The sequence below is a fragment of the Dromiciops gliroides genome, chromosome 1, assembly GCF_019393635.1.
Source record: "Dromiciops gliroides isolate mDroGli1 chromosome 1, mDroGli1.pri, whole genome shotgun sequence".
In the NCBI taxonomy this organism is placed as follows: Eukaryota; Metazoa; Chordata; class Mammalia; order Microbiotheria; family Microbiotheriidae; genus Dromiciops; species Dromiciops gliroides.
This window is the reverse complement of record NC_057861.1, coordinates 253,146,519-253,161,788: the sequence shown is the minus strand read 5'-3', so window position 1 is coordinate 253,161,788 and position 15,270 is coordinate 253,146,519. Positions and strand designations below refer to the sequence as shown.

Below are 15,270 nucleotides of genomic sequence, written 5' to 3'. Positions count from 1 at the left end.
TTGTAAATTATTTAGCTCTCCTAAAGTCAGAGTTGCCTTGAGCCACTGAGTTAATGACAACTCCTAAAAATTTAGGAGTCTCACACAATGACAACAATAAAATCAAGGGTATCTTTTAACTTCAGGGTGATGCAAATGATTCAAAATGCTTTGTGCTTACAGAGTGTCAGGAAGCCGATTTGTATATCTAGTCTAATGTCATGAAATAAAGAAAAGAGACTGCAGGTGGCCAACCGCATTATCAAATGAAGGACATTCAGAAAACTTCTTGGGTTATTACATTAAATAAGACTGTGTTTATCTAGTCTTATTTTTTTTATCACATTTATGTGTCTACATGCTACTTCTGAAGGGAGAGACTATGTCTTACTTAAAATTTGCAAACTTTTGGTGATTTGAATTATACTGAAAACCTTCTAAAGCAGATGACTTAATACCTGAAAATGCTTATGACAAATTCCCATCTGATCTTTTTTTTGTTTGTTTAATCTAGATTTGAGAGTTCATTGGGAGAAGGCAGTGGTTCTCAAATGGTTTTTCTTGAGATTATTTTAGAGGGTCTGTGAAATCAAAACAATTTTCATAATACTAAACTGTTTTAATTTCCACTATCATAAATATCAACAGACATAAACAATAGCTCTTTGCAGTCCACAATAATTTTTAAGAGTATAAAAAGGGGCTCTGAGACTAAAAAGTTTGAGAACCACTGGTATAGGAATTATACAGTGTGGAAATTACCTCCACTAATAGAAATCCACAACGTATCTGCAATTTATTGTTTTATAGGCTTGTCTTGGGCACTGATCTCTTTTCATCTTCCTTTTGTATGTTGTTTCCTCATTAGACTGTAAGCTCCTTAAGGGTAGGGCTTTTCTTTCTTTTACATATTTGTATCCCTGGTGCTTAGTACAGTGCCTGTCATATAGTAGGAACTTAGTAAGGTTTTAATAATTATTAATAATAAAGGTTAATTAATTACTGATCATCCTTCACCAGCTCAAGTACCCTAAGGAGAAGCCCTTTGTCTCAGAGTTGGGGATTTAAGGCATAGTTCAATGTGTGCTCTGAATGCAGCAATATTAATGGTATAAAAAAGATTAGGGATGGGGCAGGAACCTATTAACTTATGTATTTATCTATCTATCTATCTAAAAATAAATATTTTATTCTCCCCCAATTACATTAAACCATTTTAAAAAACATTTTTAAAAAAAATAAAATTTTGAGTTCCAAATTCTATTTTCTCCCTTCATCTCTCCCCTCTCCCCTCCCTGAGACAGTAAAAAAATCAGATATAGGTTAGACATATGCAATCATGTAAAACATTGGCAGGAACCAATTTAGAGACAGATGATTGCTATTAATCTCACAAATGGAGGTTTTATAAGTTAGGAAGAGGGCTTTTAGAACCTGACTGATGAACGATAGGACTGCTCTGTGATTTCTGCAAAGGTCTGAGAGAAGTCTAAATCTAAATGAGAGGAACTCTGAAAGGGCATCTTTTTGCACAAACAAAAGAGGTCTAGAATTGTAATTCCTGCTAATCATGCTTATACCATATGAAATGTGGGCGTGATGGTGATTTCAATGAGCACTTTTTACTCTTTCTTCAATACTTCAAATAATCTATGATTTCATTATTGTAGGCACTCTGCTTATGCATACAGCTCACAACCATTCTCTGCTTTAGGTTTGAATGAGTTTCTTAGGCCAAAAAAAAAATCATCACCAACTTTCTGGTGAGGAATGCCTATTAATTTCTTAGCTGATTGGTCCTTGTACCAAGGTCTTTTGCTGGTTCCATAGTCAAAGCCTCTTTAGCTTGGTGGGATCAGTACTTGTCCTAACCTAGCACAGCCTTGCAGAAGACAGTGTTCCTTGGCCCATGGTTTCTCTCCTTCCCTCAGCTTTAACGATCCTACTTTCCTTTAGTGTCTCACACCGCCCTGTATGACCTTTCTTACGTAATAACAGCTAGCCCTTATAGAGAACTTTAAGGGCTTTGCAAATATTTGCATTTTCTCCTCACAACAACCCTGTTATTATCCCCATTTTACAGATGAGGAGACTGAGGCAGACAGAGTTTAAGTGACTTACTCAAGGTCACACAACTAGTAGGTTTCTGAGGGAAAATTTAAACTCAGATCTTCCCGACTCCAGGCCCAGCACTCCATGCACTGTGCCACCTACCCCCCTCTGTATATAGCATATGTTTTTTCAATTTATTGATTTGGGGTTATATGGCATGTACAAGTGTGGCAATTAACCAGAATAATGAAGCGGCAATATTCATTGCACCATGTAGCAAGTTATTTCCTAACATGTCTTTCGACTATTTAAGTTTCTTCAGGGCAGGGCCTATATACTTTTTCTTCTCTGCATTCCCAGTACCTAGCACAGTATACTGCAAATTTTGGGGGGAGAGAGATGAGGGAAAATCAAACCTGTTGATTTCATCAGTATAGGAAACTCCTTCTAACAATGTAGTTTGGCACCTGCTCTGAAATTTATAATCCCTGGGACATGACTGGGACATGACTGGGCCACTGAGAGGCTAAGTGATGAGGCCAGGGTCACACAGCCAGTATATGTAAGGAGCACTTGAACCAGATCTTCCTCACTCCCAGACCAGCTTTCCATCTATGATGGTATGCCACTTCTTACAGTGCATTGCACTGTATACAGTAAGTACTTAATATATGCTAGTTGAACTGAATTCATCTGCATTGGAATTTCTGGACTAATTTCTCTCAAGAGAAATGGACATAGGGTTATCATCTTCAATCACTATGATAAACTCATTGCTTTTCTTTCTCAAGATTAAGGGCTCAAAGGGAGAGTTCCTACCACCTGGATTGGGAAAGGGGAATAAGAAAGAGGATTTGGTACAGAATTACAAATGCTAAAACATTGTCTTTTTAGTAACAAAGCAAAGGGTTTGGGGTCAAATGTACATTTTTAGATTTAAAAAAAAATTGCCAATCAATTACAGTTGTCAGAGTTCTCTGATGTATTATATGTGTATGCAGAGGGGGAGAGTGGGTCTAGTAACCTCCTGTCATGTAATGAGGCATCTTTGAGCGGATCCTTTGTGGGAAGCTAACTGTCTACAGTGGAAGCACCTTAATCAATCAAGCAGTCAGCAAGTATTTATTAAGCATTGACTATGTTCCAGGCACCCGTTAAGTGTTGGTGGTACAAATACAAAAATAAGACTCTTCCTGTCCTGAAGGGGCTTACATTTTCTTGGTGGAGGTGGAGGTGGAGGTGAAGGTGGAAGTGGGGACTGCAAAATGTTCACAGACAAGGAGGCCTAAGATATTTACATAAATACAAAATTATTTGAGAGGAGGCACAGACAGCTGGGGCCTTTTGAAGGAGGGGGGTAGTACTTGTATTGAGTCTGAAGGGGGCTAAGGCTTTCAAGTGGTAAGGGTGAAAAGAGAGAAAATTTCCAGAATGGCAGGGATATCCTGGGTAAAGGAATGGGGAAGGGGAAAAGGGGGAAATGGAATGTTACATATAGGAAAGAACTAGGCCAGTCTGGTCAGGAATTAGAGAACATGGAAGGAATAGTGAGTCATCAACATGGAAAGAAGCTGGAGCCAGATTGTGAAAGTCTTTAAATAGAAAACAGGAATTTGAATCTAATCTTAGAGGCAATGGGGAGCCATGGAAGCTTCTTGAGGAAGGGAAAGAAATAATCTCTCCTCTATGTTGTTTTCTTAACTCTGCTCCTTATGATGTCTATTGATCCCCAATTCAGAACATGGTCTGCCAAATACTAAACAGTTCTCCCTTCTACCCTCTATATGATTTTTGGTTTTGTTCTTTGAATGGACTTAGTAATGGTTCCTAGTTTGGGACATCATGTTTGCAGTAACCTACTCTATTTCTGTAGGTTTGTTGATACTCTCTCACTAATTAATCACTAGATTATATCTAACACAAGCTGGTTACCTTCCCACTCTTGGAGGGATGGGGGATGGGCAACACCATTCAACGAATACATTTTTTCAGGAAAAAATTTCTTTGGAAATACTTTTTGGTTTTATGATTCTATCTGGCATTATAAAAACTGAATGAAAGCAAATTTAGTAGTCCAGCTAGTGGAATAAGTAGAGAATTACTTTTTTCTTTTTAGTAGAAGAGCACAGAAGGAATGTCATTTTTCATTTTCTGAATGTTATCCACAAATGAAAGAATAGGAAAAACAATTTGGCAATCCAGGTGTGTGATGCTTCTAATTACAGAGTAAATTAAAACAATAAAACAAATAAACTGGAAGTAGCTAGTTGTGAGCTAAGACTAATTTATTTTCACTTGGTAGGTATGTAGGATACCTATCTCAATGAAAGAAACCAGCAAAACATTTCCCCTTAGGTTGGTGGAGTTCCTCATTTACCTGAGAAGACGGAGCTCTGCTAGGAGAGTAGGATTCTGCTGGGCCTTTTCTGGGGTGGGTTGAGAAGCCTGTTCATGCTCCAGCCGTAGCCTCTGGATCTCCTGTAAGATTTCTCTTAGGAGAGAAAGATCAAATCAGAAACCATGGGTTAGCTCCCTTTGACAGCAAAGGTCAGGGCAAATCAAGCTACTAGAACAAAGAAAGGCTTCTATACTGAGGGTGTTGCCTGGGACAAGTCAAGGGGATGACACCCCTTAGGCAACATTTGAAAATTGTGCTTCCCTCCATTTTGAAAATTTGTCCACATCTGTGTTGCTGACATCTTAACACATGTACTTTAACTTGACTAGACCTACATAAATACCTCCCTGACATGAAGAATGGTGTCTTCTGGCATTTAAAATACAAGCATGGCTTAAAACAAATACACTATTAAGTGTCTCTTGCTTCCTTCCCATGTAGGTTGTGTCCTTGGGGGTTGCTTATCTTTTCCTTTGCTCATTCTCTTTCTTAACACTGAAGCTTGGGGGAAGAGTCTTCCTTCCTCACATATTAGTCATGTTATATTAGACTTTTTACTACATGTGGTTGGCATGTTTCTGGAGAAAAAGGAGACAGAACTCTTTGAAATAGGTCTAAATCTTCATTATATTCTGTTGTTGGATATTATATATATATCATTGGTCCTGTCGCTACCATTAGGGCTTAAATTCTTGAGCAAGTAAGATCTTAGAGTAAGTTGTTGGGTGTAGTTTTTGGAAGTGGATTGCTTAAGAGATATTTTTCTTAAGAGACAAAAATGTGTCTCTTGGTTATTCAATAACATGCTCGGGAACCAGGCAACATGGACAAAGATCCAACCTGAAGAAGTTCTTTGAGGGAAAATAAAGATAAATGATGCTCATTCTGTAGAATTAGATAACCTCTTACTCTAACCCCAAATGAAATTCTTTGTCCTGAATTTATCTGATAGCCAAAAGGTCAGAGGTCTTTTAAATCTTCAATTAGGCAAAGTCCCATTTTTTATTCTACAGATTTTCAACCTAACAATGGAGCTGAATGGGGCAGGCTTTTTCAGGAAAGTGCTTTTTTTTTTTTTTTAGGAAAGTGCTTTTAAAAGGATGAACTGTAATTGAATCGATGGATGACACAAGATTGCTATTGGTGTGACCTTTGTCAGGGCTGAGGCAACACAGCCCATTATTGATGTTGGTGCCTTGGCTGTTATTGCATTTAGGTGGACATTAGACAGACCATAAAGGAGACATGAACTGTGGAAAGTGAATGGCTCCACAGCTTGTCAAGAGCCATTAAATGGGGTCACAAGACATCACATCCTCCAGGAAAGACACCTGCTCTTGGTCAACGCCCCATCTAGACATATGAAGAAGAAAAATGTCACCCAGGGAACAAATCACAATGAACAGAAGATGAATTGCCAGAGCCATGGAAGTGGAAGTTGGTTGAAAAGGCTGCCTCTAGAATATTAGAAGGCTAATTCTCACTGAGCCACTTTCCCTCTCTGGGCCTCAGTTTCCTATTCTGTAAAACAAGGGAGTTGGATCTCTCAGTTCTTTTCCAGCTATGGAACTTGTCAGATACCTTTTGATTTACAATGTCCTTTCCCAGAACATCATTGTGAGTAGGTAGCCCATGTACTGTTATTTACATTTTACAGATGAGGTCACTGAAGTTTAGAGATGGGGTGACTTGCCCACGATCATATACATTTTCAGATTCAAATCCAGTTCTCTGGTGATCAAGTCCCATTCTGTTCCCACAATCCCAGGCTCCTAGGACTCCATAACTATAATTATATAACTAAGGAACATCCTCAGAAAGCCTCAGATCCAAAGGAGAGAAACAATGGAGCCTCCAGCTTTAACAAGACCATCCTTAGGCATAACTGCTGTACATAGTCACGTAAATGTGAATGGAGGCATACTGCTTACTTACTTACTACCAAAGCTCTCAACCTTATTGTCTATCCAGAGAGTTACCCCCACTCCCACCCCCTAGATGGGTGAGTGGGCACTCATAACCAAGCCCAGCTTTCCCATATCCCTTCAAATTGGCAATAGCGATGCCAAATAAAGTAAAAGAATAACAAGAGAAAAAACAAAGGAAAATATTTACATTCAAGATGTCACAGAAAAACTTATAGACTGGGGGGGGGCGGGGAATGATGTATATATGTTATTCTCTCCAGTAGGATGCGAATTCCTTGAGGGTAGGAAATGTTTGTCTTTGTGCCCTTTCATACATAGCCCAGTGCCTGAAAAATATGGCATTGTGAAGATTATGATCTAAAATCTTATAAGGGGGAAGACATGTACAAGGTAGATTCTGATAAAGAAAGGGAGAGAGATGCAGACAAAATGGGATAAGAGAGGACTTTCTGCTGGGGGCGGGGTATAAGGGAAGGCTTTATGAAGAAGAGATGTGGTACCTGTGCAGAAAGACAAAGATTTCCCCCCCATTTTTGATGCTATTTTATATAAGAGAATCAGTCATTTTATCAGTATGTATCAGTAATTTAAAGAATCAATCATTTTATCAGCTACTGGGGCACTCCAAGCATGGAAAATTAGATACAGAAGAGAAAGATTTCAATAGGAGGAGGTGTGGAGACAGTGTAGTATTGTTGTTGTTTAGTCATTTTCAGTCATGTCCAAATCTTGTGATCCCTTTTTTTTGGGGGGGGAAGTTCTTGGTAAAGACACTGAAGTGGTTTGTCATTTCCTTCTCCAGCTCACTTTACAGATGAGTAACTGAGGCAAACAGGCTTAAGTGACTTGCCCAGGACCACAAAGCTAGTAAGTGTCTGAGGCCAGATTTGAACTCAGGTCTCCTTGACTCCAGGCCTGGTTCTTTATCCACTGTGCTACCTAGCTGTCCCTATGCTAAGTGCTTTACAAACACTCCATTTGATCCTCACAACAACCCTGGGGGAGGTAGGTGCTGTTATAATGTCCATTTTTCAACTGAGGAAACTGAGGCCAATAGTGGTTAGGTGACGTGTCTAGCATCACACACTTAGTAAGTGTTTGAGAATGAATTTGAACTCAGGCCCTCCTGATTCCAGGCCTATTCACTCTCATGACAGCTAAATATACACTGCTTCATCTAATTGCCCTAGTGTGCTTAGTAGTAAATGCTTGTGGTTTAAGTGATTGTTGACTGGCAGCTTTGTAAAAGATAGGCTTGGGGGCAGATAGAGCACCGCCCTGGATTCAGGAGGACTTGAGTTCAAATCCAACCTCAGACACCTGACATTTACTAGCTGTGTGATCCTAGGCAAGTCACTTAACCCCAATTGCCTCACCAAAAAAAAAAAAAAAAAAAGATAGCCTTCTTAGGAAAAAGAGAAATTATTCAGGATATTTATTATAAGAGTACAGGAGAGGGGCGGCTAGGTGGCGCAGTGGATAGAGCACCGGCCCTGGAGTCAGGATTGCTTTCATATTCCAGTTTTGATGTGGCTACGTCTCTCCAGAGGCAAGATAAATTCCTGTGGTCATACAGTCATATTCTCACATTATGAAGCTAATCACACACTCACCAAAGAACATTTAATAATGAGAGTCTATATCTAAGGAACAAAATGCATTATTTCTTCTTTTTTAAATAATATTTTGGTTTTCCCCAATTATGTGTTAAAACAATTAAAAAACCATTTTTTAAAAGTTTTGAGTTTTGAATTCTATCCCTTTCTCCCTTCTTCCCTCCCTCCCTTTATCCCTCCCTGAGATGGTAAGCAATCCAAAATAGTTAATACATGTGTGAAACACTTTCTTTCAGGAGAAATATTTTAAAAAAAATCATTAAAACAGTTAAATTTGTTTGGCTTCGCACAGTGCCTGACACATAATGGGCACTTTATAAATGCTTGTTGACTGACTCTAGAGAAAAAAAATGTTGATTTGAATTTGGACTGAGATTGGATTCCTGGTTTTGATACTTAATACTTTTGTAACCTCAGCCTAGTCACTTCTCTGGAGCTCACATTCCTGATCTGTAAAATGAGGGAATTAGACACTCCTCTAAAGTCTCTTCTAGCTTTAAATTTAGTATTTCATGATCCTATTATCTACTCAGAGTTTGTAATTCAAAACCTGTAGTCAAGAAGAGATCTTCATAAACCCTCAGCAGTCTCAGTTTAGGCCAAGACAAATGAATAGGAGACTTAATGTGTCTGAGAGTACTTTTTGCTTTGATGCAGTAGTAAACGACCATGTGGTCCATTCAGCTAATCTGCACCATATTCTTACTTAGTTCTGAGTTTTAGTCCTGTTCTCTGCCCCCTCAATATGGCTTTTGAAAATAGAAATGACCCAAAGAAATTAAACTATTAAAAAGTTTTTGGGGCAGCTACGGTGGCGCAGTGGATAGAACACCGGCCCTGGAGTCAGGAGTACCTGAGTTCAAATCTGGCCTCAGATGCTTGACACTTACTAGCTGTGTGACCCTGGGCAAGTCACTTAACCCCAATTGCCTCACCAAAAAAAAAAAAAAGAGTTTTAAAAGAAACTCTGTGTTATGTGTGTGTGTGTTTCTATTTTTATAACAATGGACTAAAAATAAGCTAAAGCCAAAATGCCAGAAAAAAACCATACTGAAACAAGCCATGTATAGAACAAGAGACAATGCTAATATTTATTCGAGTCCCAACAAAATGGATAGAATAAACACACTGAAGGAATTAAAGAGAAATATTATAAAAAATAACTTAAGATAAAATATCAAGTAACAGGATATGAGTAAAGATCTTAGACCAAGCTGATAATACTCAATAGTTTAAAACTATTTACAGAGAATATGAATCAAATAGCTTATCAGATACAATTAAAGCATTTCTAGTGATTTATATTTCCATCACTGTGAAATTAACCAAATAAACATAAAGCTGCCAGACTACTTGTAAGAATGATTTTTTTTATCAGGATATTAACACTACATGGAGGTCCTCTTATCTTTCACTCCCAGAAATTGGCTATTGAACTCTATCACCTCTGATTCACTTTGTGGTGACTTCACCAAGAAAGCCATTGCTAAGATATGACATAAAAGTTAGCCAAGTTTAATCAACCAATCAATCAACCTCTTAATGAGTGCCAATTATGTTATTTATATAATTCTGCTGTGGAGCTGTTGGAGAGTAGAAGATCAAGGGAGAGAATGTGGAAAGAAAAGAGAAAAGGACCAATCACCTTTATAAACTCCCACATTTAAGAATGGAAAAATGATGAGGAGCTATTATAAGATTATTTATTCTAAGGATTATTTATTTAGTTATTTATTTGTTTTTTACCTTTTATTTTTTAAAATTTTGAGTTCCAAATTTTCTCCCTCCCTCCAGCTCCTCTCCCACCTATTGAGAATGAAAGCAAGAAGTGATATCAATTATATTACAGGATCATTGATCTAGAATTGGAAGGGACAAGAACTCATCTAGTCCAACCCTCATCTAGTGCAACCTATGAAAGTCAAGTGACTTGCCCAGGGTCACACAGTTAATAAGTGTCTGGGGCCAGATTTGAATTCAGGAAGATACTTCAGACCCAGTACTCTATCCACTGAGCCACTTAGCTTCCCTTTCCTTGATTATAAAAATTTGCAATAAGGGTTTTGACTATTTTTTTATGGGTAAAAGGATATGGGAGAGACAAGAACTTTTTTTTTAATAAAAAAAACTAAACAAAACAGAAATGGCACCGAGTTGAAACTAGGTTGGAAAGAAAGGGCTTAGGCCAGGACAAATTTGATGGATTGAGAGAACAGGGAAAAACTGAGTGACTAAAGATCATGATTTGACTAGAAACTAAAAAGATTCATTAAATATTAACAATAAAATGTTTGGAAAATTCATATAAAAGCAAAACTTCATCATATAACTTCATAAGACTAGCTTTTTCACAATTCAGCAAACAACCTTCATTGACGATAAGGAACACTTCCTCTTCCCTTAAAGTGATAACCCTTAGGAGGAGATAGGTAAAGGTTTTAAAGCACAATCCAAATGAATAATGATACACTCTGAAGAAAATGCCAATGTGGCTTAAAAGCTCTTACCTGTTCTTGTTTTCAAGTTCTGCAATCAGCTGCCTTTGTTGTTTATTTGCATCAATGGTGAAAGAGATATCAGAAGCACCCCTTTGCTGACTAGGCTGCTGTGAAAGAGATGATATAAAATATTTAATATTAGGGAGTGCAAAACCATGTCCATCACAGTGAATCTTCCCTGAAGAGTCTCAATAAAATGTATCTGACAAGTTATGCTGAGATGTGTGGAAAAGATGTATTTTTTATGAAAACAAAAAGGCAAACCAACAAAATTAAACTAAAACATATTGCCTCCCCCTATTCCCTGCCTCCCAAAAGGCTGGTAGAGTTGGGAGAGCATTGGACTTGGAGTCAAGTGGTAGATATTTATTGGCATCCTGGTGTTAGAGTTGATAGAAGGTCAGACTTAGAGTGAGAAACACAAGTTAGAATCCTGCCTTAGACACTCATTACATGTGTGATTTGGGGCAACTCACTTCACCTCTTCCAGCCTTTTTCCTCTTCTGTAAAATGAGGGTAATAACAGTACCTACTTCATAGGGGTATTGTAAGGATAAAATGAGATAACATGTATAAAAGGCTTTATAAACCTTAAATCCCAATATAAATTCTAGCTCTGTTATTATTAATAATAATTAATATTTAGCTGTATTTAAGTGTCAGACTTGGGTTTTAGCAATAGACACTTTAAATAATAGCTGTGTGACCCTGGACAAGTCACTTTGACTTTTTTTTTTGGCAGGGCAATGGGGGTTAAGTGACTTGCCCAGGGTCACACAGCTAGTAAGCGTCAAGTGTCTGAGGCCGGATTTAAACTCAGGTACTCCTGAATCCAGGGCCGGTGCTTTATCCACTGTGCCACCTAGCTGCCCCCACTTTGACTTTTTAAGCCTCAGCTTTGTCATCTATATTGTGAAGCTATAATACTTGTGCTATCTACCAAATAGGATTCAATCAATTAACATTTACTTATAAAAGACCTACTATATACCTGCCAGAAACTGTGTTAGGTGTTGGGAATGCAAATTTCTTTAAAAAGGGAAAAATCTGTGAAGAAAAAACTTGACAAATCTTAAACTGTAATATTAGTGTGTTATTTAAAATTATTTATAACAATAAATACATAATAGTATTCTTTCTGTAAAGGTATTATTTGTAGATGATAGGTAGAACCTTTCCCCAATGTAAAGAATTGTTATTTGAGGTTTTTATGCCTCAGCGTGCACTGGCCTGGGGCTCCACAAACCCGCATTGTGCTCCACCCACTGGTTGTAGCCATTACCATGGTGCTGGCACCTCATGTCATCACCACTCCCGGATGCCTACATGGGCCTGGCAAAATTATAATGATTGGAAGCCTACTGAGGGCAGTCATGTGACTGTCAGAGCAGCCATCCCATTGGCTGGGGCTGTGTGGGGTTTTTCTGGGATTGGGGGAGGAGAATTGGGCATTCTAGCTGGATGCTGGAAGGACAGGAGGTCTGCTGCATTATTCTCAGCTGATTCCTGGGCGGTGGTATATTTTGAGGTTGTATAATTTCCCTTTCCCCATTTTATTTCCTTTCCCTTGAGCCTACTGATCCTGTTTGTGTGTGTGTGTGTGTGTGTTTAAGTGCGTTCTTGTTAAAATAAATGTTGTTCTGTTTTGAGGGTGGCTGCCCGTCTCCTTCCTTGCCCCAATATTGCGGCGAGCCGCTTAGCTAGCACTCCTCAATTAAAAATTGGTCCCCACACCATCTAAGCCAGCTTTGGGTTTCAATACTTGTTTTCTGCTCTATAATCTCTAATATCAGCTAGGGAAATTAGTTGGCTGGTTTGGTTAAGTCGTCTCTGACAAACTCTGAATAGTTCACAAGAATTGAAAAGTGGAAAATAAGATCAGCCAGCTATTTTCTTTATATCAGGTATGGTTAACTTTGGTTACCCTCAAAGCCTTATGAACAAGAAAAGAAATATCAACTGATGACCACATAAATAGAAACAAGGTAATTCACTTTTTCTTTAAAAAAGGAGGTAAATATAAAGCATATATACCTCTGTGTATGTTTATATGTATATCAAAATTTAGGAATAGGGAAAAGACTATTAAAAAATAGGCAAATGGACAGGAGCTAGACCTGTGATTTTATTAGTATAGCGGGTTCCAGGTGAGGAAGCACCTTCTTTCAAGACAGGTCAGTCTGGAAAAAAGAAGACTCTGATGTGGCTGCTATCTTTCAATACAAAGGTTACCCCAGTTAAGTCAACAAGCATTTGTTAAGTACCCACAGTATGCCAGGTACCTTGCCAAACACTGGAGACAAAAAAAAATGGCAAACACATGGCTCCTAATTTAGGAACTCAATTTAATGAGAGAGACAACATACTAACAACTATGCACAGACAAGCTATTTACAGGATGAATCATGGACTATCTGAGAGGGAATGCACTAAGATTAAGGGGATTTGGGAAGAGTTTCTGCAAAAACATAATCTTAGATAGCTTAGAGCAGGGTTGTGTCAAATGCACAACCCTGTGGCTTTCAGTACTCCTAAGTGTGGCCTGAATCAGATTAAAATGTTACTGGGAAATTTTAAACAAAATAAATAAAAAACAATAAAATGTGTATAATAATGGATAACATTTTAAACCAAAGTCATTATGTGGCCCTCAAGAATCATTACATATCAATTAATAGCCTCCATTTTCATTTCAGTTTGACATCACTGGACTAGAGCATACTCTAAAGCTAAATGATATAAAACTACTCCAGTTATACATCACATTCAAGGTAAAAAAGATAAAAGGAGAAAGAGAGTAGAAAAATGAAGACAGGGAGAGAGACAAAGAAAGCAAATCAGGTGGCTACAAACACAAAGAATGACAAAATGTAAGGAGAGACAAAAACAGAGCAAAACAAATTCAAAATGAGAAAATACACACAGAGACGATCTTATACCCAGAGAGATATAGAAAGTCAGTCTATCATGGTTTTGTCTTTTTCCCCACCTCCTTACCCACCTTGATCCTCTTCCTCTCTTTTGCACATGTGCATACAAAGGATTAAACACACAGCAATAGCAACAGAGTAAGAAACCCACACAGAGGAAGATGGGGACAACATCCCTATCTTGTGAAACATCAAGGATAATATTTCTAAGTACTTTGAAAACTTATTGCATTTTTGTAATTATAAATAAATGGAGATTTCACATCTTTCCTCTTGTTTTATGGGCTTGATGAAAATGAATTCAAAGGCTAGATCTGGCTCATGAGATAGAGTTTCCCATTCTTGAATTATATTAACTAAAATCTTCCTTGAATTGGCAGTTTTATTGCCAGATGCTTGGGCTATGATTTTCTGCTCTTGTTGAGGCAACATCCTCAGACTTTTTCTATCATAGGCAAGGATTGTAGAGAGGGAAGGTAAAAACCTTGCTTGGGAAGATTTAAATTTGATCCTTCCAAAGGAAAGAAAATAAACTTAAAGAAATGAACTGTTAAATTTCCTTCCAACAACATGATTCTTTTAAATATATGATTTCTAACTGAATCACAGAATTTGACACCTGAAAGGCATCTCAGTGGCCATTTAGTCCAAACTCTACATGAAAGGAAATCCTCTTAGAACATACCAATAAGTGGTTACCAAGGCTCTGCTACAAGAAGAAGGGAACCCACTACTTCTCTTTTTTTTTGTGAGGCAATTGGGGTTAAGTGACTTGCCAAGGGTCACACAGCTAGTAAGTGTTAAGTGTCTGAGGCTGGATTTGAACTGAGGTACTCCTGACTCCAGGACCGGTGCTCTAACCACTGTGCCACCTAGCTGCCCCAACCCACTACCTCTTGAAGAAGACTGTTACATTTCTGGACAGTTCTAATTGTTAGGAAACAATTGTTTTTTGTTATCAAGTCCAAATTTGCCTCTCTTAGTCTCTTCATCTATTCAGCTGCCAGGGTTATTAGGGAACAGAAAGCAACTGGACTCATGTATCAGGGCTGGAGGGTGTGTTTGTGGGGGGCTGACATCTTCTCTACAGCTGATCCATGATGACCATGATGTAAGTAAGGACAACAAATTATTTTCACTGAGGAGTCAGAGAAGTGGATTATGCTGGGAGGTTGGGGGCTGCCAATGGATGTCAGAGAGTAAGGGTTGGAAGGATATGAACCTATTCTTCCATCCACCCCCTCCCTTTGATTAAAGCCAGTTACAGCAAAATAAATACATGGATTGATATGAACTAGAAAACTAACTGGCTAAGGGGTTTTGCTAAAGAGTTTGTATGAGTTTGTCCTTCCAATTGACCCCATTGAGCATTAGTCATCTAGCAGTAATGGTCTTCCTGACACTCAGTGCTGAATTCCTTTTGATTTAATTTTCATTCATGCTCCTTTTTCTTCTGAGATGTGCTGAGTTGGAAGACCGTAATGAGATTGACCTTATTCATGCTATTTGATGTTTTACACACTTCAATGCTATCTCTAGTCCACTGAATCTTATTTTGGAAAAAATAAAGTACATTTTTAGCTTGTAATTCCCTTCAGTCATGGGAGTCTGACAGTGGCATGGTCAATACACTGAACTGTGAACAAGTGCCAAGGTTAATGCTTTGGGTCATTATACTGCTCCCTTCCAAGATCATTAGTGAGAATGCTCTGCAGTTAGGACTCTGACAGCTTTGATGTCTGAGAGTAATGGGAAAGAAAATGAAGATGCCCTGTGCCTCCTGACAACCCAATGGCCACAGTTATCCTCCATTTCAGACATCTGCATTCTGAATAAAGGGCCAAATGGATCTCAATTCTTCTTTTTGTC

The 15,270-nt window shown here is 38.3% G+C and overlaps 1 protein-coding gene across 36 annotated transcripts in view; it reads right to left on the bottom strand.

The window, feature by feature from the left end:
• Positions 1-15,270, bottom strand: part of DTNA (dystrobrevin alpha) — a 490,634-nt gene that overhangs the window by 52,588 nt on the left and 422,776 nt on the right. For 29 of the 36 annotated variants that reach the window (XM_043976702.1, XM_043976699.1, XM_043976700.1 and 26 more), the window contains 2 exons: positions 10,481-10,578; positions 4,409-4,522 (listed from right to left, as the gene is read on the bottom strand). In XM_043976702.1, the coding sequence (XP_043832637.1) occupies positions 4,409-4,522; positions 10,481-10,578 (212 nt within the window). The remainder of the gene's footprint in view (positions 1-4,408; positions 4,523-10,480; positions 10,579-15,270) is intronic. The other 7 variants (XM_043976696.1, XM_043976712.1, XM_043976716.1 and 4 more) reach the window with 1 other exon arrangement.